The following is a 27,754-nucleotide window of genomic DNA, read 5'->3' as shown; positions in this document are numbered from 1 at the left end:
TTAACTCTGTTTCTCTCTTCACGGAGGCTGTCAGACCTGCTGAGTTTATTTGGCATTTTCTGTTTGTGTTATCCACAGTATTCTGTTTTTATTTGTTCCGCGTATTTCACTCACGAGCTATTGTTATTGTTATTTGTGATTTATATTAATGATTTGGATGAGAATATAGGAGGCATAGTTAGTAATTTTGCAGATGACACCAAGATTGGTGGCATAGTGGACAGTGAAGAAAGTTATCTCAGATTACAACGGGATCTTGATCAATTGGGCCAGTAGGCTGACGAATGACAGATGGAGTTTAATTTAGACAAATGCGAGGTGATGCATTTTGGTCGATCGAACCAGGGCAGGACTTACTCAGTTAATGGTAGGGCATTGGGGAGAGTTATAGAACAAAGAGATCTAGGGGTACATGTTCATAGCTTCTTGAAAGTAGAGTCACAGGTGGACAGAGTGGTGAAGAGGGCATTCAGCATGCTTGGTTTCATTGGTCAGAACATTGAATGCAGGAGTTGGGACGTCTTGTTGAAGTTGTACAAGACATTGGTAAGGCCACACTTGGAATGCTATGTACAGTTCTGCTCACCCTATTATAGAGAGGATATTATTAAACTAGAAAGAGTGCAGAAAAGATTTACTAGGATGCTACCGGGACTTGATAAGAACATAAGAATATAAGAAATAGGAACAGGAGTAGGCTATCTAGCCCCTCAAGCCTGCTCCGCCATTCAATAAGATCATGGCTGATCTGACAATGGGTTCAGTTCCACTTACCCGCCTGCTCCCCATAACCCTTAATTCCCTTAATGGTTAAAAATCTATTTATCTGTGACTTAAACGCATTTAACGAGGTAGTCTCTACTGCTTCATTGGGCAGAGAATTCCAAAGATTCACTACCCTCTGGGAGAAGAAGTTCCTCCTCAACTCTGTTCTAAATTGACTCCCCCGTATTTTGAGGCTATGCCCCCTTGTTCTTGTTTCCATTGTAAGTGGAAATAACCTCGCTGCTTCTACCCTGTCTAGCCCCTTCATTATCTTATATGTCTCTATAAGATCTCCCCTCAACCTTCTAAACTGCAATGAGTACAGGCCCAGTCTACTCAATCTCTCCTCATAAGCTAACCCTCTCATCTCCGGAATCAACCTGGTGAACCTTCTCTGTGCCCCCTCCAAAGCTAATATATCTTTTCTTAAATAAGGGGACCAAAATTGTACACAGTACTCTAGGTGCAGCCTCACCAGTACCCTGTACAGTTGCAGCATGACCTCCCTGCTTTTATACTCCATCCCTCTCGCGATAAAGGCCAACATTCCATTTGCCTTCTTGATTACCTGCTGCACCTGCAAACTGAGTTTTTGTGATTCATGCACAAGGACCTCCAGGTCCCTCTGCACAGTAGCATGTTGTAATTTTTCACCGTTTAAATAATAGTCCATTTTACTATTATTCCTTCCAAAGTGGATAACCTCACACTTACCAACGTTATACTCCATCTGCCAGATCCTTGCCCACTCACTTAGCCTATCCAAATCTCTCTGCAGACTCTCTGTGTCCTCCACGCAATTTGCTTTCCCACTCATCTTTGTGTCATCCGCAGACTTTGTTACCCTACACTCGGTCCCCTCCTCCAGATCGTCTATGTATATGGTAAATAGTAGAAGCCCCAGCTCCGATCCCTGCGGCACGCCACTTGTCACTGATTGCCAACCGGAAAAGCACCCATTTATTCCGACTCTCTGCTTTCTGTTAGATAGCCAATCCTCAATCCACGCTAACACTTTACCCCCAACTCCGTGTACCTTTATCTTATGCAGCAACCTTTTGTGAGGCACCTTATCGAACGCCTTCTGGAAATCTAAATACACCACATCCACCGGTTCCCCTCTGTCAACCGCATTCGTTATATCCTCAAAAAATTCCAGTAAATTAGTCAAACATGACTTTCCCTTCATGAATTCATGCTGAGTTTGCTTGATTAGAAACATAGAAAACTACAGCACAAAACAGGCCCTTCGGCCCCACAAGTTGTGCCGAACATATCCCTACCTTTTAGGCCTACTTATAACCCTCCATCCTATTAAGTCCCATGTACTCATCCAGGAGTCTCTTAAAAGACCCTATTGAGTTTGCCTCCACCCCCACTGATGGCAGCCGATTCCACTCGCCCACCACCTCCTGTGTGAAAAACTTATCCCTAACATTTCCCCTGTACCTACACCCCAGCACCTTAAACCTATGTCCTCTCGTAGCAGCCATTTCCACCCTGGGAAAAAGCCTCTGAGAGTCCACCCGATCTATGCCTCTCAACATCTTATATACCTCTATTAGGTCTCCTCTCATCCTACGTCTCTCCAAGGAGAAAAGACCGAGCTCCCTCAGCCTATCCTCATAAGGCATGCCACTCAATCCAGGCAACATCCTTGTAAATCTCCTCTGCACCCTTTCAATCTTTTCCACATCCTTCCTGTAATGAGGCAACCAGAACTGAGCACAGTACTCCAAGTGGGGTCTGACGAGGGTCTTATGTAGCTGAATCATTATCCCCGGACTCCTAAACTCAATCCCTCGATTGATAAAGGCCAGCACACCATACGCCTTCTTAACCACCTCCTCCACCTGCGGGGCCGATTTTAGAGTCCTATGGACCCAGACCCCAAGGTCCTTCTGACCCTCCACAGTACGCAGAGTCTTTCCCTTTATATTATACTCCTTCATCCCATTGGACCTGCCAAAATGGACCACTACGCATTTATCTGGGTTGAAGTCCATCTGCCACTTCTCTGCTCAGTCTTGCATCCTATCTATGTCACTCTGTAACTTCTGACATCCCTCCAGACTATCCACAACCCCACCAACTTTCGTGTCGTCGGCAAACTTACCAACGCATTCCTCCACTTCCTCATCCAGGTCATTTATGAAAATGACAAACAGCAAGAACCATTCTTTTCCAGGTTTCCTGCTATTTCTTCCTTAATGATAGATTCCAGCATTTTCCCAACTACGGACGTTAAGCTAACCGGCCTGTAGTTACCTGCCTTTTGTCTACCTCCTTTTTTTAAACAGTGGCGTTACATTAGCTGTTTTCCAATCAGCTGGCACATCCCCAGAGTCCAGTGAATTTTGATAAATTACAACTAATGCATTTGCTATTTCTTCTGCCGTTTCTTTTAGTACCCATATTTAGTTTGATAGTTTGAGTTATAAGGAGAGGCTGGATAGACTCTGGGACATTTTTCTCTGGAGCGTAGAAGGCTGAGGGGTGATCTTATAGAGGTCTATAAAATAATGAGGGGCACAAATCAGCTAGATAGTCAACATCTTTTCCCAAAGGTAGGGGAGTCTAAAACTAGAGGGCATAGATTTAAGGTGAGAGGGGAGAGATAAAGTGTCCAGAGGGACAATTTTTTCACACACAGGGTGGTGAGTGTCTGGAACAAGCTGCCAGAGGTAGTTGTAGAGGCGGGTACAATTTTGTCTTTTAAAAAGCATTTAGACAGTTACATGGGTACAATGGGTATAGAGGGATTTGGGCCAAATGCGGGCAATTGGGATTAGCTTAGGGGTTTTAAGAAAAAGGGCGGCATGGACAAGTTGGGCCAAAGGGCCTGTTTCCATGCTGTAAACCTCGATTACTCTATGACTCTATGACTAGGGAAAGCTCTAACCTCTCCACAGCAGCCTCTGTCCAGCCTGAAGATCCCAGCTGGGGTACTGGATCCAAACTAACAAATAACAAATCCTCAATTTTCTTATCCTTCCCCTGCATCCCCAGCACTGCGGTCAGCTGTAATGGGTCAGCAGGACGTTTTGTTATGGGCAGCAGTTTAATTTGAGTGGATGTTTTCAGAGGATGGAAGTTGCTGAGGAGAATGTTGGAATAGTTCAGTCTGGAGATGACCAGGGCATGGATGAACATTGGCACCAGATGAGCTGAAAGAGGGCTGGAGTTGGACAGTGGTTACGAAATGGCGGTCAGTGATGAGGGTAATGTGTAATCCTCATCCACCCAATCACCTTGTATCTTCTTCACTGAGGAATACAATAGTGACTTTTAAGAGGCATCTCGACAAATACATGAATAGGATGGGAATAGAGGGACATGGTCCCCGGAAGGGTAGGGGGTTTTAGTTAAGTCAGGCAACATGGTCGGTGCAGGCTTGGAGGGCCGAAGGGCCTGTTCCTGTGCTGTAATTTTCTTTGTTCTTTATTCTTTGAATTGCAGATTTGAAAATAGATTATTGAATGATAAATTCCAGGGCTCTGCAGGGGATTTTCTGCTCGTGGGTAACTGATCTGAAACTACAGCTTATTCGGTTTTATTTTATCTATTTATACAGTTCAGTCCTTTCATCTCTGTTCTCCTCTGGAGCTCCGCATTGCTGGTGACAGCTCTCGATTCCCTCACACATTGAGTGATGACAGATCACACGGAGGGTCATAATAGGTCTCACCCAATATTCTTGCACAAGTTCTGATGGCAGTGTTATTGCAGAGAGAACGGCATGGTGAATAGGTTACATGGCAAGATGGATGAATGTGGAACCCCCCAAATCTCCCAGATACATGCAATTAAAACTGAATCTGACTTCTTCAGTTGCTGTATGTCAGTGTCTGCAGCAATCTGGAATCGGAACCTTGTATAATATTCACTGTTCCTCCCCAATTCAGGGTGATCAGTCCGATTGCTGACTTCACTGAGAGCAGTTAACTCACTCAGTTCACTTACACCGTGTGATCGGCCTGTCTCTAGCGAGGAACCTAGGACTGAGGAGCAGGGGGTAGGCCATTCAGCCGCTTTAGCCTGCCCACTGTTCAAAAGATTGTGGCTGATCTGATTGTGGCCTCATTTCCTGTCTGCTCCCCCTATATCCTTGTCATAGAGCCATACAGCAGAGAAGAGGCCCTTCAGCCCATCGAGTCCGCACTGACACAATGGAAACACCTTTCAAAAATCTCTGTGACTCAGCCTTGAATAAATTTAAAGACCCAGGGCACAACCTTACTGGCCATTAACGCCACGCACCGGCTGCAGCGAGGCCGGAGAACTGAGCACCCAGCCAAATCTCCATTCACTGCAGCGGGATGGGAAAATCCCACCGGCGTGAAGGGCCGTAACACTGGGGCCCCAGTCTCCACTGTGCTCTGTGGGAGAGAACTCCACACTTTTAATGATCCTCTGAAAGAAAACTATTTCTCTTCATCCCTGTCCTGAAAGGGAGAGAACGCTGGAACTTGCTGCACACGCTTCTTTGTTTCTTAGTGAGTTCAGTCCCAAGGTATAAATGCCGGAATTTTACCGCCTCACCCGCCCGAGGCTCGGAAGATCCTGCCTGAGGCCAATGGAGAATGCTGTTCTGCGAGCCTCACCCAGCCCGATTCCGGGGAGGGAGTGCCGGTGAAATTCCAGCCATAGTAAATGCTGAGGGCTCCGAATGCCTGCATTCACTGAGAGGCAGCATACTGTGAAGGGTGTTCAGGTCCTCGGCACCAGAGGGCGGTATGTGTCCAGGCTTGGCCAGTGTACAGCAGAGATCAGTGTGAAGGGGAAGCCGCCTTTCTCACCCAGCCCGTACCCAGGATCTGCTGCAAATAATTCTCCAGGATGAATGATAGGAGTTTGAGTTGAACAGACTTCACTCTGACCACACTCTCACTGACTGAGAAGATTAAAGCGCACAGAATTCAGGGAAACTTGGCAGGATGAATCAGAAACTGGCTGAGTAATAGGACACAAAAGGCAGTGGTGGAAAGAAGGCTGTTTGAGGGACTGGAGGCTGGTGTCCAGCGGTATACCACAAGGATCAGTTCTGGGTCCCTCTTGTTTGTTCCATACGTAAATGATATAGATGATGATGTGGGGGGAATGATAAGCAAGTTTACAGATGACACCAAGATTGGTGGGGTGGTCAATAGTGAAGAAGATGGTGGTAGGTTACAGGGAGATATCGATGGGTTGGTCAGATGGGCGGAGCAGTGGCAGATATTTAACCCTGATAAGTGCGAGGTGATGCATGGAAGAAGAAACAAGATGAGGGGATATTTAATCATAGAATCATACTGCGCAGAAGAGGCCCTTCAGCCCATTGACTCCACACCCACACATGAGAAACAACTGAATTCCCACCTCACCCCATCTGCCAGCACTGGGCCCATTGCCCTGAATGTTATCATGTGCCAAGTGCTCATCCAGATACTTTTTAAAGGCTGTGAGGCATCCCACCTCCACCACCCTCCCAGGCAGCGCATTCCGCAGACCGTCACCACCCTCTGGGTAAAAAAGGTTTTCCTCACATCCACCCCTAAACCTCCTGCCCCTCACCTTGAACCTATGTCCCCTCGTGACTGACCTTTCAACTAAGGGGAACAGCTGCTCCCTATCCACTCTGTCCATGTCCCTCATAATCTTGTACACCTCAATCAGGCTGCCCCTCAGTCTTCTCTGCTCCAATGAAAACAACCCAAGCCTATCCAACCTCTCTTCATAACTTAAATGTTCCATCCCAGGCAGCATCCTGGTGAATCTCCTCTGCACCCCCTCCAGTGCAATCACATCCTTCCTATAATGTGGTGACCAGAACTGCACACAGTACTCCAGCTGTGGCCTCACCAAAGTTCTATACAACTCCAACATGACTTCCCCGATTTTGTAATCTATACCTTGATTGATAAAGTAAGAAGACTCACAACACCAAGGTGAAGTCCAAAAGGTTTATTTGGTAGCACAAGCCATTAGCTTTCGGAGCGCTGCCCCTTCATCAGGTGAGTGGGAGTTCTGTTCACAAACAGGGCATATAAAGACACAAACTCAATTTACAAAATAATGGTTGGAATGCGAGTCTTTACAGGTAATCAAGTCATAAAGGTACAGACAATGTGAGTGGAGAGTGGGTTAAGCACAGGTTAAAGAGATGTGTATTGTCTCCAGACAGGACAGTTAGTGAGATTTTGCAAGCCCAGGCAAGTTGTGGGGGTTACAGATAGTGTGACATGAACCCAAGGTCCCTGTTAAGACCGTCCTCGTGTGCGGAACTTGGCTATCAGTCTCTGCTCAGCGACTCTGCGTTGTCGTGTGTCGTGAAGGCCGCCTTGGAGAAGGCTTACCCGAAGATCAGAGGCCGAATGCCCGTGACCACTGAAGTGCTCCCCAACAGGAAGAGAACAGTCTTGCCTGGTGATTGTCGAGCGGTGTTGATTCATCCGTTGTCGTAGCGTCTGCATGGTCTCCCTAATGTACCATGCCTCGGGACATCCTTTCCTGCAACGTATCAGGTAGACAACGTTGGCCAAGTTGCAAGAGTATGTACCATGTACCTGGTGGATGGTGTTCTCACGTAAGATGATGGCATCCGTGTCGATGATCCGGCACGTCTTGCAGAGGTTGCTGTGGCAAGGTTGTGCGGTGTGGTGGTCACTTCTCCTGAAGGTTGGGTAGTCTGCTGCGGGCAATGGTCTGTTTGAGGTTGTGCGATTGTTTGAAGGCAAGAAGTGGGGGTGTGGGGATGGCCTTGGCGAGATGTTCGTCTTCATCGATGACATTTTGAAGGCTCCGGAGAAGGTGTCGTAGCTTCTCTGCTCCGGAGAAGTACTGGGCGACGAAGGGTACTCTGTCCGCCGTGTCCCGTGTTTGTCTTCTGAGGAGGTCAGTGCGGTTTTTCGCTGTGGCACGTCGGAACTGTCGATCGATGAGTCGAGCGCCATATCCTGTTCTTAAGAGGGCGTCTTTCAGCATCTGTAGGTGTCTGTTGCGATCCTCCTCATCTGAGCAGATATCCTGTGTCTCCGGAGGGCTTGTCCGTAGGGGATGGCTTCTTTAACGTGTTTAGGGTGGAAGCTGGAGAAGTGGAGCATCGTGAGGTTATCTGTGGGCTTGTGATACAGTGAAGTGTGGAGGTGACTGTCCTTGATGAAGATGCGTGTGTCCAAGAATGCAACCGATTCCGGAGAGTAGTCCATGGTGAGTCTGATGGTGGGATGGGACTTGTTGATGTCAACATATGGTTGTTTCAATGATTGTTCGTCATGAGTCCAAAGGAAGAAAATGTCATTGATGTATCTAGTGTATAGCATCGGTTGAAGGTCCTGTGCGGTGAAGAGGTCTTGTTCGAACCTGTACATAAAGATGTTGGCATATTGAGGTGCGAATTTGGTCCCCATGGCTGTTCCGATGAAGAACTGGTTGTTGAAGGTGAAGACATTGTCTCTCCACTCACATTGTCTGTACCTTTAAGACTTGATTACCTGTAAAGGCTCCCATTCTAACCATTAACTTGTAAATTGAGTTTGTGTCTTTATATGCCCTGTTTGTGAACATGACTCCTCACTCACCTGATGAAGGAGCCTGAGACTCCGAAAGCTCGTGCTGCCAAATAAACCTGTTGGACTTTAACCTGGTGTTTTGAGACTTCTTATTCACCAGTTCTCAATCCATGTCCATTTATTCCCCTCAATCCCATGTGGTCTTATTTTGTTTACTAACTTCGTGTTGGGACATTATTGAAAGCCCTTCGAAAATCCAAACACACCACATCCACTGGTTCTCTCTTATCTATTTGGCTTGTAACATCCTCAGAAAACTCCCAACAGATTTGTCAAACATGATGCCCTTTCATAAATCTGTGTGGAAGGTGCCATTGGCATACCTATCACTCAGTATTCACTCAGCTCACTGACTTAGTAGTTTCTGATGTGGAGATGCCGGCGTTGGACTGGGGTAAACACAGTAAGAAGTTTAACAACACCAGGTTAAAGTCCAACAGGTTTATTTGGTAGCAAAAGCCACACAAGCTTTCGAGGCTCTGAGCCCCTTCTTCAGGTGAGTGGGAATTCTGTTCACAAACAGAACTTATAAGACACAGACTCAATTTACATGAATAATGGTTGGAATGCGAATACTTACAACTAATCCAGTCTTTAAGAAACAAAACAATGGGAGTGGAGAGAGCATCAAGACAGGCTAAAAAGATGTGTATTGTCTCCAGACAAGACAGCCAGTGAAACTCTGCAGGTCCACGCAACTGTGGGAGTTACAAATAGTGTGACATAAATTCTGATTCTAGGATCGCATGATAAAGACTCAGGAGGAAAAAAGCAGAAATATTTATGTGAAATAGTGTGACATAAACCCAATATCCCGGTTGAGGCCGTCCTTGTGTGTGCGGAACCTGGTAAGCGTTCTCCAAGGCGGCCTTCGCGACACACGACAGCGCAGAGTCGCGGAGCAGAAACTGATAGCCAGGTTCCGCACACACAAGGACGGCCTCAACCGGGATATTGGGTTTATGTCACACTATTTCACATAAATATTTCTGCTTTTTTCCTCCTGAGTCTTTATCATGCGATCCTAGAATCAGAATTTATGTCACACTATTTGTAACTCCCACAGTTGCGTGGACCTGCAGAGTTTCACTGGCTGTCTTGTCTGGAGACAATACACATCTTTTTAGCCTGTCTTGATGCTCTCTCCACTCCCATTGTTTTGTTTCTTAAAGACTGGATTAGTTGTAAGTATTCGCATTCCAACCATTATTCATGTAAATTGAGTCTGTGTCTTATAAGTTCTGTTTGTGAACAGAATTCCCACTCACCTGAAGAAGGGGCTCAGAGCCTCGAAAGCTTGTGTGGCTTTTGCTACCAAATAAACCTGTTGGACTTTAACCTGGTGTTGTTAAACTTCTTACTTAGTAGTTTCTGCCAGGGCCACTCAGCTTCTGACCTCATTACAGCCTTGCTTCAAATATGAAGAAAAGAGTCAAATGCCAGAGGTGAGGTGAGAGTGACTGCCCTTGGCATCAATGTCACATGTTATGGAGTATAATGTCAAAGAGATCTGGCAAAACTGGAGCCAATGAGAATTGAGGGAAAGCTCTCCGCTGGTTGGAGTCATACCTGGCACAAAGGAAGATGGTTGTGGTAGTTGGAGATCAATCATCTCAGCTCCAGGACATCTCTGCAGGAGTTCCTCAAGATAGCTTCCGAGGCCCAATCATCTCCAGCTGCTTCATCAATGACATTCCTTCCATTATAAGGTCAGGTGCGAGGATGTTCACTAATAACTGCGCAATGTTCAACAGCATTCGCGGTTCCTCAGATACTGAAGCAGGCCATGTCTAAATGCAGAAACATCTGGACAAAATTCAGTCTTGTGCTGATATTGACAAGTAACATTTGTGTCAGGAAATGACCATCTCCAACAAGAGAGAATCGAACTGTCACCCCATGACAATGAATGACATTACCATCAGCTGGTTTATCAACATCCTGGGGGTTACAGTACTGGACTAGCCATATAAATACTGTAGCTACTAGAGTAGGTCAGAAGCTGGGAATTCCGTGGTGAATAACTCCCCAAAGCTTGTCCACCATCTACAGGGCACAAGTCAGGTGTGTGACGGAATAATCTCCACTGCCTGTAACAACACTCAACGAGCTCGAAACCATTCAGGACAAAGCAGCCAACTTGATCAGTACCTCATCCACACCGTAAACATTCACTTCCTCCTCACCTGGCACAATGTGACAGCAGTGCGTACCATCTACAAGTTGCACTGCAGGAACTCACCAAGGCTGCTTTGACAGCACCTTCCAAACCCATGACCTTGAAGGACAAGGACAGCAGATGCATGGAAACACACCACATGGAAGCTGTCCTCCAAGCTACTTAGTGTCCTAACTTGGAAATACAGCCCGTTTCTTCAATGCCACTGGGTCAACATCCTGGAACTCCCTCCCTTACTGAACTGTGGGTATACCGACACCTTGGACTGTAGCGGTTCAAGTAGGCAGCTGACCACCACCTTGAGGGCAATTTGGGATGGGCAATAAATGCTGGCCTAGCCTAGGCAACAGCGTTAACATCCTGTGAAAGAATAAATAAAGTGATGCGACTGGAGTCACTGGGTTAAAACTAGGAAGTGGGAGTGGAATCACTGGGTGAATATACAGGGGATAGACCTGCTTAAATGTGTCACTCAAAAGGTGGCACCTCTGACAGTGTAGCATTCCCTGTTGGTTATGCTGCTGAAATGTGGGTCGCAGCATTTGTTGCACAAGCCGCACTCCATCAACACGGTCCCTTTGTACTCCCTTCCCTGACAACTGGACCCCCGCCTGGGCACTCAGGACCACTGCACCATATCCCCATCTCTCTCCCTCACTCCCCCCCTGATGCTCTAACCTCTCTCAGCATTAGTGAAATGACAATGTGGAGATGCCGGCGTTGGACTGGGGTGGGCACAGTAAGAAGTCTCACAACATCAGGTTAAAGTTCAACAGGTTTATCTGGTATCACGAGCTTTCGGAGCACTGCTCCTTCATCAGGTGAGTCTTTATTGAGATGAGTAAGTGAGACTGGGCATGATTTGGAATTGGTGAACTGTACAGTGGTTAGTGACACAGAGCCCCAGGTGTTGAATGTGAAGTGGAAGGGCAGAAGCTGCAGTTTAGCTGAACAGTCGCATGCAATCCGCTGGTGTCAGTCCCACATTCCCAAATCCCCTCATTCTGCTGATCCCCTCACTCTACCTCCAGTCAGCATTGATTCCTGTTCACCGTCATCACAGTTCATGTGTGCAGGATTCCTCTTCAGGACGGTGTGAGCTGGCAGTGGGAGTGAAGTGGATCCATTCCACATTTTCCCTCTCTCTGTGCTGATAGATGCAGTACAAGGTACAGGCATGCAGGCACGGTGTGTGAGAACATTTCTCAACTAATCACGTCCAGGTCTGACACAGAAAGCAACTGACATGTCGCAGTTCTGAGTGCAAGCCACAACAAGAGGTTAGCAGCCAGGGGCTCACAGTAGCAATGCTGTCTGTTGTACTCAGAATTCAGTTTTGTTCACTGCTTGTCGGAATAGCTAGGACGCTGCTGAACTGGGAGGATAGATGCTTGTATGCTGCAGAATTCCGACTTGGAACCAGCATGTGGGAGACCCCTTCCAGCAGCACTTGTGTCTAGTTACTGCTTGCTCGAAACTCCCTCACATACTGCGCATGGATTGTTATTTTTTTAAAAGCTGGTTTAGCTCCAGTTCTTGAAGTGACTCAAGCAGAGTGGAATGTTTTCCTTTGGGCCGGGAGATTCCAGCACCCAATGAGACGGCGGAGAGTGAAAGTTGTTGGTGTTGCCTGACAGGCCAGTGCTCTTCCCTGAACAGCAGTAGTTCCCAGCTTAATGCTGTCTGTCACACGGGGGACAGGGTGGCACAGCGTCCTGGAGCAGTCTGCAAGTCAACAGCAGCTGAAGCAAGTGTGTTCATTAGATGGCTTTGGTCTCCGAGCTCCTGGTGAGACCAACCTGAGCTTGGGCAGTGTGGGAGATGGTGTGACTGCCAACACTGAGGGCACTGACAGACAGCAAGAGATGGAGCATAGCATACTGGAACACAAGAGGATATTGCAGGCAGAAGCTGATCACTTTGCAAAGAAATGTCGCTGCTGTCACCCAGCTGGGGCCCAGGCGGAGGTTGCTCAATCTGCTGCTGTGTGTGAACAGGTAAATATCACCGGTGCCTTACAGGTTAAATTCAAGAAATTAATTGAGGGCCGGGCGGGTCGGCCCCGGAAAGAGACCAAGCCCAGTGACGCTGTCGATTTCAGTGGAAACCTTTCAAATGTAATGGTCGATTCTCCACGGAATTCTGTAAGAGACAGACTGAGGCGGCCTAGGAGCATCTGTGTCCCAGAGAAAAGGATTGGATTATTCCCAGAGCTGGAATCACAGTCAGTGTCGGCAGCTGTGAGGAGGACAGGGATTGATCGGGGTCCACTGAGTAAAGGGGAACATTCTCAGCAGCATAATGAAGCAGCAACAGTAACTGCACAGCCTGGAGGGTGCATTCTGTACCCTGGGAAGAAGGAACTACGTCGACCTCTCAGTATGAGTTTCCTTGAGATTAACAGAACTGCTTCACATGGTGGGGCTGAGGTACCAGACAGTGCAGTACCTGGGCGGACTGCCAGATCCGAGAGCTCTGCCTTCCTCCGAACCAGCTATCGATGGTCTAGCCACCGATGGGTTAGCCCTGCCAGGAAAGTGGCCAGTGAGAAAGAAGCAGTAAGTGACCACAAGACTCAAAATTCCAAAATATCCTTCAAATCGCTGAGAAGAAGCCTGAGCTTTCGGATAAGGAGAGGGGCTGAGAACAAAAAGGAGAGTGAGAGCAGCAGGGCCAGGACACACAGTGTTGGCGACTCCTTTCCACCAAGACTAAAGTCACCTGTAAGTGCAAGGTTGTCTCCCTCAGAAACACCCAACCAAGATATGCCCAACTGGCATAAGCAATGTCAGAATTGCCTGGTGCATCAGCAGTCGGTTACAGACACTTACACACCTCCTAAAGTGAGGTCGGCACACTCACCAAAAGGAAACTCGGGGGAGAGCAGCTGGTGGAAGTTTCTGACTTCTCATTTTCGCAAAAAGAATTCATGTATGGACAAAGAGTCCTGGAAAACTGATGGATTGAGATCCGAGATGCAGAACAATGGCTGGACTTCACTGATTGAGGAACAGAATATGGCCTCGTGTAGAATCCTTGAATCTTGCTCCATCACTGAGTCTGTTGCAGAGAGCAGTCATCATCTGTCCAGATGTGAAGTGCCATCACCATCATCAGAAGGTAAGCTGGGAGCAACATATAACATGGCCCATCATCATGAGCAACAGTAAACATCAGGATGATACAGATGTGGTGCTTATCATGTAGGGCTGGTTTGGAGCTGGTGTGTAAAAGTAACTGTGCTCCATATAATGGGGATAATCAGGAGTTGTGGAATGCCAATAGTCAAGCTATTAATTACCATAAAAGTTGGGTGTCTGTACTAACCAACTTAAACTGCCATCTCTTAGGAACACTGACAGCACCATTAGTAAGAGTGAATTTCAGGAGAGGTCATGGGATTTGGGTGAATCCAGCATCTGGTGCGAAATTTTCACAATTCAGTTTGTTTTGAGGAAATGTGGATTTGTAAGCAGGATTTCTCTGGAATGAAGTTTGGGGAAATGGTTCACTTGGGGAAGGTTATCAGCTCAGTGGATAATGCCAGGGGGATTAGAATGGAGTGCTGAAATTGTCTTGTTCACCTGACAGCATCAAAGGTGTCTTTGTGAGCTGGGATACTGAGTTACATTTACACTGGCAATGGGTAAAGGCAGGAATTCGAGCTTGTGACAGTTTACACACTTCCCTATGTAGGGGTTGTCCCTGGTGACCACCCTCCTTTCAGGGGAGTTGCCTCACAGGTTATTAATTGTATTTTAATTGGACATGAGTGTTGGGCATTAACTGGAGATAGACCCATGCCCCTACAGACACTGACTAAAACTTTAGTTGTTGGGTTAGGAGGTTATGCTTGTTATCTATATCTCTGTAAATAAATGCTCATAATCATGTGTAAAGATTGGCTGAAGTTAAGTTTGTCACTAGCTAGCTTTTGGGAGTGTAATACAGACCTTTCCCACTTCCAAGGTCCGGCAGGTTGTCTGCCCCATTGTCAGTGCTCCAATCTGTACGGAATGTTCAAATTCTGCTCAGCAGAAAGTGATGTCTGAACCATGTTTCTAAAAGACCCATTGTCCCATTTCCTCAGTCATTCCCCATACTGATATTACATTTCTAATTTTCAGATATTTATGCACTTTCCTTCATGTTTCAGGTGAAAAGACCTGAATAAATTTCAATCTTTCTCAGTGTTGCTTCGAGTGGATATATTGCTCCAATTTCTGCTCATCAATAGATAGCACACTTACCTCTGAATCAGAAGGTTGTGAGCTCCAGTCTCATCCCACTGACCTGTGCATTGAATCTAGACTGACGCTGCCAATGGAGTGTTGAGGGAATGCAGTCTTTGGGATCAGAGCCTGCTTGCCTGAATATTGTTGCCAACACTTTTCAACTTGCACTCACCAGGACAAATGTAAGAATGCCAATTTCGAAGAATCACTTCTGAAATTTGGTATTATTGCATTTCTCCTGATGAGTGCGGGATGAAAAGCTTCAACAACATACCTCTCTCTTTTCAGCAAGATTTAAGTTGTGTGCTCCATAGTGACTTGCCTGCTTACCACTTCAAGTGAATGTAAAAAATCCCATGGCACTATTGAAGAACAGTAAGAAGTCTCACAACACCAGGTTAAAGTCCAACAGGTTTATCTGGAATCACAAGCTTTTGGAACGCTGCTCCTTCATCAGGTGAGTGCAGCGCTCATCAGCAGCACTCCGGAAGCTCGTGATTCCAGATAAACCTGTTGGACTTTAACCTGGTGTTGTGAGACTTCTTACTGTGCTTACCCCAGTCTAACGCTGGCATCTCCAAATCATGGCTATTGAAGAAGGCAGTTGTCACTGAGGATTTATTGCTGTGCATTGTGTAAATACAAGTTGTGTTGGTGTGTTTAATTTTCTAACTCGGCACAAATTGGAGTTTGAAAAAGCAGACTGCTCCAGTTCTTCCCCGGTTGATCGTGTATTATGGTGGGGACGAGTCAGTGATACCTGGTTGTAGTCAGTGAGGGAGCGCAGCCAAATAAAGGTTAGGAGGAAGAAACAGTGAACTGGAGCACTAAAAACAAGTGAATTTCCCAGTGCCATCAGCACCCCACTTGCTTATTTCTGCAATGAGTCATAGAGTCATTAAGGCACAGAAGGAGGCCATTTGGCCAACTTAGTCCATGCCTCTATATAGTCATCAGCCACATTTTCCGATTCTGTCTCCATAGCTCTGCAAGTCTATTTTCCTCAAGAGTTATCCAACCTCCTTTTGAAATCCTTTTGAACCTGTTGGCAGCGAGGTCCATCTGCTGTGTTAAAAAAAATCCTCACATTCCCCTTGCACCACTTGCTCTTTGCATCTCCTTATTCTGTGTTCCCTCATCCTTGTACCATCGGCTAATATGAACATTTACTCGAATGGGAAAGAGGTACAAGGCAATGGCAAAGACCTGGGGTAGTGGAACTAATAGAATATCTCTTAGAGAGCTGATATAGACACAGTGGGCCAACTTCCTCCTGTGCTACATCATTCTCTTCTTGTAACCCTAGATTTATTGGGATTACAGATTTTAGTTGATAAATGTATTCAAGAGGCGGCTGGATATAGCACTTGGGGCGAACGGGATCAAAGGTTATGGGGAGAAAGCAGGATTAGGCTATTGAGTTGGATGATCAGCCATGATCTTAATGAATGGCGGAGCAGGCTTGAAGGGCCAGATGGCCTCCTCCTGCTCCTATCTTCTATGTTTCTAATCCATCAGTTATCCTGTTTCGGTGGAATTGGATTGGGAAAGATTCCTGAATTTGAAGCGTACATTTGTGTGTTCATGCTCCACAACTTTGAGCATGTCGGTTACATGTGTGCCTGGTGAGATGACCTGTGTGTTCAGAAAAGTTGCATTTTCTTTTGTGTTATGTCCCTTTAAGACCAATGTGGGCTGAGAATATTCTGAAAGAGGGTTAATTAGTTTCCTGATTATGACATTTGATTTGATTTATTATTATCACATGTATTAGTATACAGTGAAAAGTATTGTTTCTTGCACGCTGTACAGACAAAGCATACCGTTCATGGAGAAGGGGCTATAGGGGAGGTCCCAGAGGATTGGAAAATAGCCAATGTTGTTCCTTTGTTTAAGGAGGGTAGCAAGAATAATCCAGGTAATTACAGGCCGGTGAGCCTTACATCAGCGGTAGGGAAATTATTGGAGAGGATTCTTCGAGACAGGCTTTATTCCCACTTGGAAATAAGTGGACGTATTCGTGAGAGGCAACATGGTTTTGTGAAGAGGAGGTCATGTCTCGTGAACTTGATCGAGTTTTTCGAGGAAGTGACGAAGATGATTGATGAGGTTTGGGCAGTGGATGTTGTCTACATGGACTTCAGTAAGGCCTTTGACAAGGTCCCTCATGGCAGACTGGTGCAGAAGGTGAAGTCGCATGGGATCAGAGGTGAGCTGGCAAGGTGGATACAGAACTGGCTCGATCATAGAAGACAGAGAGTAGCGGTGGAAGGGTGCGTTTCTGAATGGAGGGCTGTGACAAGTGGCGTTCCACAGGGATCAGTGCTGGGACCTTTGCTGTTTGTAATATATATATAAATGATTTGGAGGAAAATGTAACTGGTTTGATGTGTAAGTTTGTGGACAACACAAAGGTTGGCGGATTTGCGGATAGCGATGAGGACCATCAGAGGATACAACAGGATATAGATCAGTTGGAGACTTGGGCGGAGAGATGGCAGATGGAGTTTAATCCTGACAAATGTGAGGTAATGCATTTTGGAAGGTCTAATTCAGATAGGAAATATACAGTAAATGGCAGAACCCTTAAGAGTATTGATAGGCAAAGGGATCTGGATGTACAGGTCTATGTCTCTCATAATTTTGTAGACCTCTATCAGGTCTCCCCTCAGCCTCTGTCTTTCCAGTGAAAGTAATCCTAGTTTATTCAACCTCTCCTCATAGTCAATACTCTCCATACTAGGCAACATCCTGGTGAACCTTCTTTGTACTCTCTCTCCAAAGCTCCCACGTCCTTCTGGCCGTGTGGCGACCAGAACTGCACGCAATACTCCAAATGTGGCCGAGCATAATTTTTAACAATTACAAAAATCAAACGTGATACAGTGTAAACCTAAACAGTTAGCTCTCTCTGATGTTCCAAGTCACACACCATCCCACAATCATACACCCCTTTCTAGACTTGGCACAGAAAGCGAGTATACTCACGGGATGCTGGGTTTTCCGCTTTTTTACATCTGCTGTGAATTGGTCCTTTGGATGCTGGATTAAATCTCTGAGGCTTCCCAGTCCTGGAACTTTCAGCATGCCCCTAGAGAGAGAGAGAGAGACACTGCCCGCCTCCACCAGCTTCTAACAACTCACCGATTGCAGAATTTCCAACTCCAGTGAGAGGGGAAAACAAGAGACTGCTTTCAGTCTCAAGTCCAAACAGCATCTAATAGCAACGCACAGACAACTAAATTTGCAATTCCAGAGAGAGTGGGAAGCACTGTTGCTGCTTTCTGCCTCAGTCTACTACCAAAAAGCAAAACTAAGAACTTGGACTTTTCTGTGGGGGGAAAAAAAAACTATCCCCAGGCATCACCTGACCTGTCAATCATGCTCCACCCAGCAATTCCAAAAGGACCATAAAACCCCAGGACACTGCATTAGGTCAGATTAAAAATACACATGATGTCATTGTACTGTTTCAGTGACAATTAGAGGACACTGGTTACAGACAAAACAGTGCCATTAAAATGCTTGGACCTGCTTGAAAAACCTTCAGAGAAACATGATTAAAATACATTTATTAAAGCACAGTATCGTCACAAAAAGACATACTCTCTTCCACCTTCTTCCGTCGGGAAAAAGATATAAAAGTCTGAGGTCACGTACCAACCGACTCAAGAACAGCTTCTTCCCTGCTGCCATCAGACTTTTGAATGGACCTACCTTGCATTAAGTTGATCTTTCTCTAAACCCTAGCTATGACTGTAACACTACATTCTGCACTCTCTCCTTTCCTTCTCTATGAACAGTATGCTTTGTCTGTATAGCTTGCAAGAAATAATACTTTTCACTGTATGTTAATAAATGTGACAATAAATCAAATCAAATCAAAAGAAGCAGCTACAGAGACTGCGGATGCATTGGTTGCAATTTTCCAAAAATTCTTGGATTCTGGAGAAGCACCGGAGGATTGGAAAACTGTCAATGTGACACCCCTATTCAAAAAGGGAGGGAGGCAAAAAGCAGGTAACGACAGGCCAATTAGCCGAATATCTATTGCTGGAAAAATGTTGGAATCAATTATTAAGGCAGTAATAGCAGCACATTTGGATATTCATAATCTAGTCTTGTCAGCATGGTTTCAGGAAAGGGACTGGCAGAATGGTATTGTCACTGGCCTAGTAATCCAGAGACCCAGGGTAATGCTCTGGGGACCCGAGTTCAAATCCCACCTTGGCAGATGGTGAAATTTGAATTCCATACAAGTTTGGAATTAAAAAAAGTCTGATGATGGCCATGAAACCATTGTTGCTTGTCCTAAAACCCATCTGGTTTACTGATGTTCTTTCGGGAAAGAAATCTGTCGTCCTTATCATGGTCTGGCCTACATGTAACTCCAGATCCACAGCAATGTGGTTGACTGTTAAATGCCTTCAGGGATAGGCAATAAATGTTGGCCCAGCCAGCGATGCCCACATCCCATGAACAAATAAAAAACTTGTGTCTGACTAATAAGAGTTTTTTGAGCAAGTCTCAACTAGAGTTGACAGAGGGGAACCAGTGGTGTTGTAGTCAGACTTCCAGAAGTCGTTTGACAAGGTACCTCACAAAAGGTTAAGTCATAAGATAAGAGTCCATAGTGTTGGAGGTGATTTATTGGCATGGATAGAGAATTGGCGAATGGGCAGGAGACGGCGAGTGAGGATAAGGGGTTCTTTTTCAAATTGGCCACCTGTAACCAGTGGTGTTCCACAGGGACCAGTGCTGGGACCTCAACTGTTTACAATATATATTAATGACTTGGAGGAAGGAAGCGAATGTACTGTAGCAGCACAAAGGTAGAACAAAGAACAAAGAACAGTACAGCACAGGAAACGGGCCCTTCGGCCCTCCAGGCCTGTGCCGCTCCTTGGTCCAACTAGACCAATCGTTTGTATCCCTCCATTCACAGGCTACTCATGTGACTATCCAGGTAAGTCTTAAACAATGTCAGCGTGTCTGCCTCCACCACCCTACTTGGCAGCGCATTCCAGGCCCCCACCACCCTCTGTGTAAAAAACATCCCTCTAATATCTGAGTTATACTTCGCCCCTCTCACCTTGAGCCCGTGACCCCTCGTGATCGTCACTTCTGATCTGGGAAAAAGCTTCCCACCGTTCACCCTATCTATCCCCTTCATAATCTTGTACACCTCTATTAGATCTCCCCTCATTCTCCGTCTTTCCAGGGAGAACAAGCCCAGTTTACCCAATCTCTCCTCATAGCTAAGACCCTCCATACCAGGCAACATCCTGGACACAGGTCCCTCTGTGTTTCTATACTCTTGATGGCTCTGCCATTTATTGTATAACTCCTCCCTACATTATTTCTTCCAAAATGCATCACTTCGCATTTATCCGGATTAAACTCCATCTGCCACCTCTCCGCCCAATTTTCCAGCCTACTGTATATCCTACTGTATTGCCCGACAATGCTCATCGCTATCCGCAAGTCCAGCCATCTTCGTGTCATCCGCAAACTTGCTGATAACACCAGTTACACCTTGTTCCAAATCATTTATATATATCACAAATAGCAGAGGTCCCAGTACAGAGCCCTGCGGATATCCACTCCATCTGACGAAGGAGCTGTGCTCCGAAAGCTTTTGGTATTTGCTACCAAATAAACCTGTTGGACTTTAACCTGGTGTTGTGAGACTTCTTACTGTGCTTACCCCAGTCCAACGCCGGCATCTCCACATCATGAACACCACTGGTCACAGACCTCCAGCCGGAAAAAGACCCTTCGACCACTACCCTCTGTCTCCTATGGCCAACGCAGTAAGAAGTTTAACAACACCAGGTTAAAGTCCAACAGGTTTATTTGGTAGCAAAAGCCACACAAGCTTTCGGAGCCAAAGCCCCTTCTTCAGGTGAGTGGGAATTCTGTTCACAAACAGAGCATATAAAGACACAAACTCAATTTACATGAATAATGGTTGGAATGCGAATACTTACAACTAATCAAGTCTTTAAGAAACAAAACAATGTGAGTGGAGAGAGCATCAAGACAGGCTAAAAAGATGTGTATTGTCTCCAGACAAGACAGCCAGTGAAACTCTGTGGGGGTTACAAATAGTGTGCCATGAACCCAATATCCCGGTTGAGGCCATCCTCGTGTGTGCGGAACTTGGCTATCAGTTTCTGCTCAGCGACTCTGCGCCGTCGTGTGTCGCGAAGGCCGCCTTGGAGAACGCTTACTCGAATATCAGAGGCCGAATGTCCGTGACCGCTGAAGTGCTCCCCAACAGGAAGAGAACAGTCTTGCCAGGTGATTGTCGAGCGGTGTTCATTCATCCGTTGTCGCAGCGTCTGCATAGTTTCCCCAATGTACCATGCCTCGGGACATCCTTCCTTGCAGCGTATCAGGTAGACAACGTTGGCCGAGTTGCAAGAGTATGTACCGTGTACCTGGTGGATGGTGTTCTCACGTGAGATGATGGCATCTGTGTCGATGGCCAAGCCAGTTCTCCACCCATCTAGCCACTTCTCCTTGTATCCCATGAGCCTTAACCTTCTTAACCAACCTGCCATGTGGGACTTTGTCAAATGCCTTACTGAAATCCATATAGACGACATCCATGGCCCTTCCTTCGTCAACTGTTTGTCACTTTCTCAAAAAACTCCACCAAATTTGTAAGGCACGACCTCCCTCTTACAAAACCATGCTGTCTGTCACTAATGAGATTGTTCCGTTCTAAATGCACATACATCCTGTCTCTAAGAATCCTCTCCAACAATTTCCCTACCATGGACATCAAGCTCACCGGCCTGTAATTGCCCGGGTTATCCCTGCTACCCTTCTTAAACAACGGGACCACATTCGCTATCCTCCAATCCTCAGGGACCTCACCTGTGTAGGTTGGAAAGGCGAGTTGCGAGAGGGATTCAAACAAGTTAGAAAGCGATATTGATAAGTTAAGTGGGCAGAGTCCTTCTGTATATTCAAGACTGTGATAGATACTTTTGATCAGTAAGGGAATCAAGGGTTACTGGGAAAGGGCAGAAGTGGACATGTGCAATGTCCTATAATCTATGATCCTATTGAATGGTGGACCAGGCTCAAGGGGCCGAATGGCCTACTCCTGTTCCAATTTCTGATGATCTTGGCCAGATTTCCTTCCCTAACGCATATCAGTGAAGCAGGTGGGCTTTTAACAGCAATTGATGATTTTTTTTTTAGATTTTACATTTATTTTATTGAAATCAAATTTCACCATCTGCCGAACCTGGGTCTCTGTACTTCGCCCTGGTTCTCTGGAATATTAATCCAATACCACGACACCACTGCCTCCCCCTGATCTTTGCAAGTTCTGCTTTTGTTTATGTCTGACACCATTTTGAAGGTGTTATTTGGATCTGAGAAAGTATTTTTGTGATGGGAAGTGTGGCTATAAAAAGCTCTGGAGTGTTAAAGTTGGTGTTGGGTTCTGATTCAGGTTCTCCCGGGGCGCGCTGAGCGGGTGAGAATTGTAAAGTGTGTTCTTCCGTCTGTCCTTAAACTCGAGCAAGTGACCTTGCTGCCCCTTTGTCCATGTGTGGAATGCTAACAGCGGTGTTGAAAAAACGGCCACAATTTAACTGAGTGCCTGCTCTGCTGTGTGACAACACAGTCAGTTCCATCTCGATCTCTGATGAATCATTAACGTATTCGACTGAAAACCTTTACCCTCGGCTAACTCGCATACCACACTGTGCGTTTGAGCACTCCCTCAGTACTGGCAGCGCAGTGGCACAGTGGTTAACATAACACTGCTGCCTCACAGCATCAAGGACCGGGGTTTGATTCTAGTACTTGGGTGACTGTGTGGAGTTTGCACATTCTCCCCATGTCTGTGTGGGTTTCTTCCGGGTGCTCCGGTTTCCTCCCACAGTCCAAAGATGTGTGGGTTAGGTGGATTGGCCATACTAAATTGCCCCTTAGTCTCCTGAGATGTGTAGGTTATGGGGATTAGCAGGATAAATGACTGGGGTTACGGGGATAGGACCTGGGTAAAATGCTCTGTTAGAAAGCCGTTGCAGATTCGATGAGCCGATTGGCTTCCTTCTACACTGTAGGGACCCACTGACGGTGAATGGGATCCCCTGACACTGCGGTGCTCCCTCAGTATTGACCCTCTCGACACTTCTACACACTCTGAGAACGGTATCAGGAATGCCTTCTGGAACCCAAAACTCACCTAAATCATCTTCTGATTCAGAGAGAAGCTACGGAGCCACAGCTGAGAAATAAAAATATTCCAGAGATAATGACAGAACAGAATGGTCAGCGGGACCTGGGGTCACACACACTTTAACAGTAACAAAAGGTCTTCTGTTTAATTTGCATTGGCTGTAATTCACTAATTGAGGTAGTTTCTTGCTGCAAACTTGGTGTGATTATTATCACACTTTCTGAGCGTCAGTCAGTACCCGGTCGGGAATGCCTCATTGATGTGGTGTTTGACCCCGATCATTACACAAACCGCATCTGCTGTGACAACTGAGGCTGTTGGGACTGATGTGGCGCTCGGGGTGAGGTGGCGCCCATGGTGAGGTGGCGCCCATGGTGAGGTGGCGCTGGGGGTGAGGTGGCTCTCAGGATGAGGTGGTGTGGGGGTGAGGTGGTGCTAGGGGTGAGGTTGCGCTCAGGGTGAGGTGGCCCTGGGGTGAGGTGGCCCTGGGGTGAGGTGGCGCTCAGGGTGAGGTGGTGTGGGGGTGAGGTGATGCTAGGGGTGAAGTGGCGCTCAGGGTGAGGTGGTGTGGGGGTGAGATAGCGCTCAGGGTGAGGTGGTGCTGGGGATGAGGTGGCGCTGGGGTTGAGGTGGCGCTGGGGTTGAGGTGGTGCTCAGGGCGAGGTGGCCCTGGGGTTGAGGTGGCGCTGGGGTTGAGGTGGCGCTCAGGGCGAGGTGGCCCTGGGGGTGAGGTGGCGCTCAGGGCGAGGTGGCGCTGAGGGTGAGGTGGCGCTGGGGGTGAGGTGGCGCTGGGGGTGAGGTGGCGCTGGGGGTGAGGTGGTGCTGGGGGTGAGGTGCTGGGGGTGAGGTGGCGCTGGGGTTGAGGTGGCGCTCAGGGCGAGGTGGCGCTGAGGGTGAGGTGGCGCTGGGGGTGAGGTGGCGCTGGGGGTGAGGTGGCGCTGGGGGTGAGGTGGCGCTGGGGGTGAGGTGGCGCTGGGGGTGAGGTGGCGCTGGGGGTGAGGTGGCGCTGGGGGTGGGGTGGCGCTGGGGGTGGGAATGTTGAAAGTGCCGAGAATAGTTTTCACAGCGCATATTTATAAAGTACTAGAACCAGAAACATAGAAAGTAGGAGTCCATTCACCTCTTCGAGCCTGCTCTGCCATTCATTATGATCATGGCTGATCATCAAATTCAACATCCTGACCCGTCCCTTCCCCCCCATATCGTAGTTAGTTTTGTACAGGAAAGGTCAGGTCTCCCCAACTTGATTGAGTTTTTTGAAGAGGTGACAAAGATAATTGATGAGGGAAGGGCTGTGGATGTGGTTTATATGGACTTCAGTAAGGCATTTGACAAGGTCCCACATGGCAGACTGTTACAAAAACTAAAATCAGATGGGATTCGGGATGGGCTGGCTAGATGGATACAGAACTGGCTTGGTTATAGAAGTGGAGATGCCGGCGTTGGACTGGGGTGAACACCAGGACGGTCACCTCCGCACCTCACTGTACCGCAAGCCCACAGATAACCTCACGATGCTCCACTTCTCCAGCTTCCACCCTAAACAAGACATCCCCTACGGACAAGCCCTCCGAATACACAGGATCTGCTCGGATGAGGAGGATCGCAACAGATACCTCCAGATGCTGAAAGATGCCCTCATAAGAACAGGATATGGTGCTCGACTCATCGATCAACAGTTCCGACGGGCCACAGCGAAAAACCGCACCGACCTCCTCAGAAGACAAACACGGGACACGGTGGACAGAGTACCCTTCGTCGTCCAGTACTTCCCCGGAGCGGAGAAGCTACGGCATCTCCTCTGGAGCCTTCAACATGTCATTGATGAAGACAAACATCTCACCAAGGCCATCCCCACACCCCCACTTCTTGCCTTCAAACAACCGCACAACCTCAAACAGACCATTGTCCGCAGCAAACTACCCAGCCTTCAGGAGAACAGTGACCACGACACCACACAACCCTACCACAGCAACCTCTGCAAGACGTGCCGGATCATCGACACAGATGCCATCATCTCACGTGAGAACACCATCTACCAGGTACACGGTACCTACTCTTGCAACTCGGCCAACGTTGTCTACCTGATACGCTGCAGGAAAGGATGTCCCGAGGCATGGTACATTGGGGAAACCATGCAGACGCTACGACAACGGATGAATGAACACCGCTCGACAATCACCAGGCAAGACTGTTCTCTTCCTGTGGGGGAACACTTCAGCAGTCACGGGCATTCAGCCTTGGATCTTTAGGTAAGCGTTCTCCAAGGCGACCTTCACGACACACGACAGCGCAGAGTCGCTGAGCAGAAACTGATAGCCAAGTTCCGCACACATGTAGACGGCCTAAACTGGGATGTTGGATTTATGTCACATTATCAGTAACCCCCACAGCTTGCCTCCTGGACTTGCAGGCTGTCCTGTCTGGCGACAATACACATCTCTTTAACCTGTGCTTAATGCTTCCTCCACCCACATTGTCTGTATCTTTAAGATCTGGTTGGCTGTAGGGATTCGCATTCTAATCAGTATTCTGTAACTTGATTTTGTGTCTCTGTGCCCTGTTTGAGAGCACACTTCCACTCCATCTGACGAAGGAGCAGCGCTCCGAAAGCTAATGGTATTTGCTACCAAATAAACCTGTTGGACTTTAACCTGGTGTTGTTAAAACTCTTACTTGGTTATAGAAGACAGAGAGTAGCAGTGGAAGTGTGTTTTTCAGAATGGAGATCTGTAGCCAGTGGCATTCCGCAGGGATCAGTGCTGGGACCTCTGTTGTTCGTAGTATATATAAATGATCTGGAGGAAAATGTGGGGGTCGTCTGATTAGTAAGTTTGCAGATGACATGAATATTGGTGGAGTTGCTGATAGTGCCGGGGATTGTCAGAGGATACAGCAGGATAGAGATAGATAGGAGACTTGGGCACAGAAATGGCAGATGGAGTTTAATCCGGACAAATGTGAGGTGATGCATTTGGGAGGATCAAATTTAGCTTTGAATTATACTGTAAATGGCAGAACCCTTCGAAACATTAACATGCAGAGGGATCTGGGCGTGCAGATCCACAGTTCCCTGAAAGTGGCAACACAGGTGGCCAAGGTGATTAAGAAGGCATATGGCATGCTTGCCTTCATTGGTTGGGGCATTGAGTACAAGAGTTGGGAAATCAAGTTGCAGCTGTATAAAACCTTGGTTAGGCCGCGTTTGGAGTGTGTGCAGTTCTGGTTGGCACACCAGCAGAAGGGTGTGGAAGCTTTGGAGAGAGTGCAAAGAAGGTTAACCAGGATGTTGCCTGGTCTCGAGGGTGTTGGCTATGAGGAGAGGTTGAATAAACTAGGATTGTTTTCACTGGAAAGATGGAGGCTGAGGGGAGACCCGATAGAGGTCTGCAAAATGATGAGAGGCATAGACAGGGTGGATAGTCAGAGGCTTTTTCCCAGGGTGGAAGTGTCAATTACAAGGGGCAGAGGGGGAATTCAAGGTGAGAGGGGGAAAGTTTAAGGGTGATGTATGGGGAAAGTTTTCTACACAGAGTGTGGTGGGTGCCTGCAAAGGCCTGTTCCTGTGCTGTACTTTTCGTTGTTCATTGCTTTTTGATTTGATTTATTATTGTCACATTTATTAACATACAGTGAAAAGTATTGTTTCTTGCACGCTATACAGACAAAGCATACCGTTCATAGAGAAGGAAAGGAGAGAGTGCAGAATGTAATGTTACAGTCATAGTTAGGGTGTAGAGAAAGATCAACTTAATGTGAGGTAAGTGCATTCGAAAGTCTGACAGCAGCAGGGAAGAAGCTGTTCTTGAGTCAGTTGGTACGTGACCTCAGACTTGTGTATCTTTTTCCCGAAGGAAGAAGGTGGAAGAGAGAATGTCTGGGTTGTGTGGAGTCCTTAGTTATGCTGGCTGCTTTGCCGAGGTAGCGGGAAGTGCAGACCGAGTCAATGGATGGGAGGCTGGTTTGCGTGATGGATTGGGCTACGTTTGCTACATTGGGCTAAATTTGCTCTTTGTACTCTTGGGCTCTTCCCTGAACCTTAGAATCATAGAGTCATAGAGGTTTACAGCATGGAAACAGGCCCTTTGGCCCAACTTGTCCATGCCGCCCTTATTTTTAAAAAATCCCCCAAGCTAATCCCAATTGCCCGCATTTGGCCCATATCCCTCTATACCCTTCGTACCCTTTTTGGATACGGTTGAGGGGGATGACATACCAGTGGGGAGCCGCAGTGAGAGGATCTCCAGCACTGTGTCCGTCTCTGTGGCTCGGGAGGGAAAGGGGGAGAGCGGGAGGGCAATAGTTATTGGGGACTCGTTAGTTAGAGGGATAGATAGGAGGTTCTGTGGCAGCAAAAGAGACTCACGGATGGTATGTTGCCTACCGGATGCCAAGGTCCGTGATGTCTCAGACCGTGTTTTCCAGATTCTGAAGGGGGAGGGGAAACAGTCACAAGTCGTGGTGCACATTGGTACCAATGACATAGGTAAGAGAAGGGACGGGGATTTAAAGCAGGCATTTCTGGAGCTGGGCTGGAAGCTGAGAGCCAAGACGAAACATGTGGTCATCTCTGGTACGTTGCCGGTACCACGTGATAGCGAGTTGAGGAACAGGGAGAGAGTGCAGTTAAATATGTGGTTGCAGGGATGGTGTAGGAGGGAGGGTTTCAGATACGTGGATAATTGGAACACGTTCTGGGGAAGGTGGGACCTGTACAAACAGGACGGGGTGCACCTGAACCAGAGGGGCACCAATATCCTCGGAGGGAAATTTGTTACGGCTCTTCAGGGGGGTTTAAACTAATTTGTCAGGGGAG

General features: G+C 47.2%; 1 protein-coding gene across 4 annotated transcripts in view; it reads left to right on the top strand.

The window, feature by feature from the left end:
• The window catches only part of agap3 (ArfGAP with GTPase domain, ankyrin repeat and PH domain 3), an 805,117-nt gene that overhangs the window by 316,783 nt on the left and 460,580 nt on the right, over window positions 1–27,754 (top strand). For 3 of the 4 annotated variants that reach the window (XM_078215551.1, XM_078215555.1, XM_078215553.1), the window contains exon 1: window positions 12,128–13,617. The exons of the other annotated variant lie outside the window; for it this stretch is intronic. In XM_078215551.1, coding sequence (XP_078071677.1) covers window positions 12,174–13,617 — 1,444 coding nt within the window. In that variant the 5' untranslated portion in view covers window positions 12,128–12,173. Of the gene's footprint in view, window positions 1–12,127; window positions 13,618–27,754 lie in introns of those variants that run through there. 4 annotated transcript variants of the gene reach the window in all.

The sequence above is a fragment of the Mustelus asterias genome, chromosome 7 (genome assembly GCF_964213995.1).
Source record: "Mustelus asterias chromosome 7, sMusAst1.hap1.1, whole genome shotgun sequence".
NCBI classification, from domain to species: domain Eukaryota; kingdom Metazoa; phylum Chordata; class Chondrichthyes; order Carcharhiniformes; family Triakidae; genus Mustelus; species Mustelus asterias.
The sequence above is the reverse complement of the archived record's forward strand: the minus strand, read 5'-3'. Positions and strand labels throughout refer to the sequence as shown.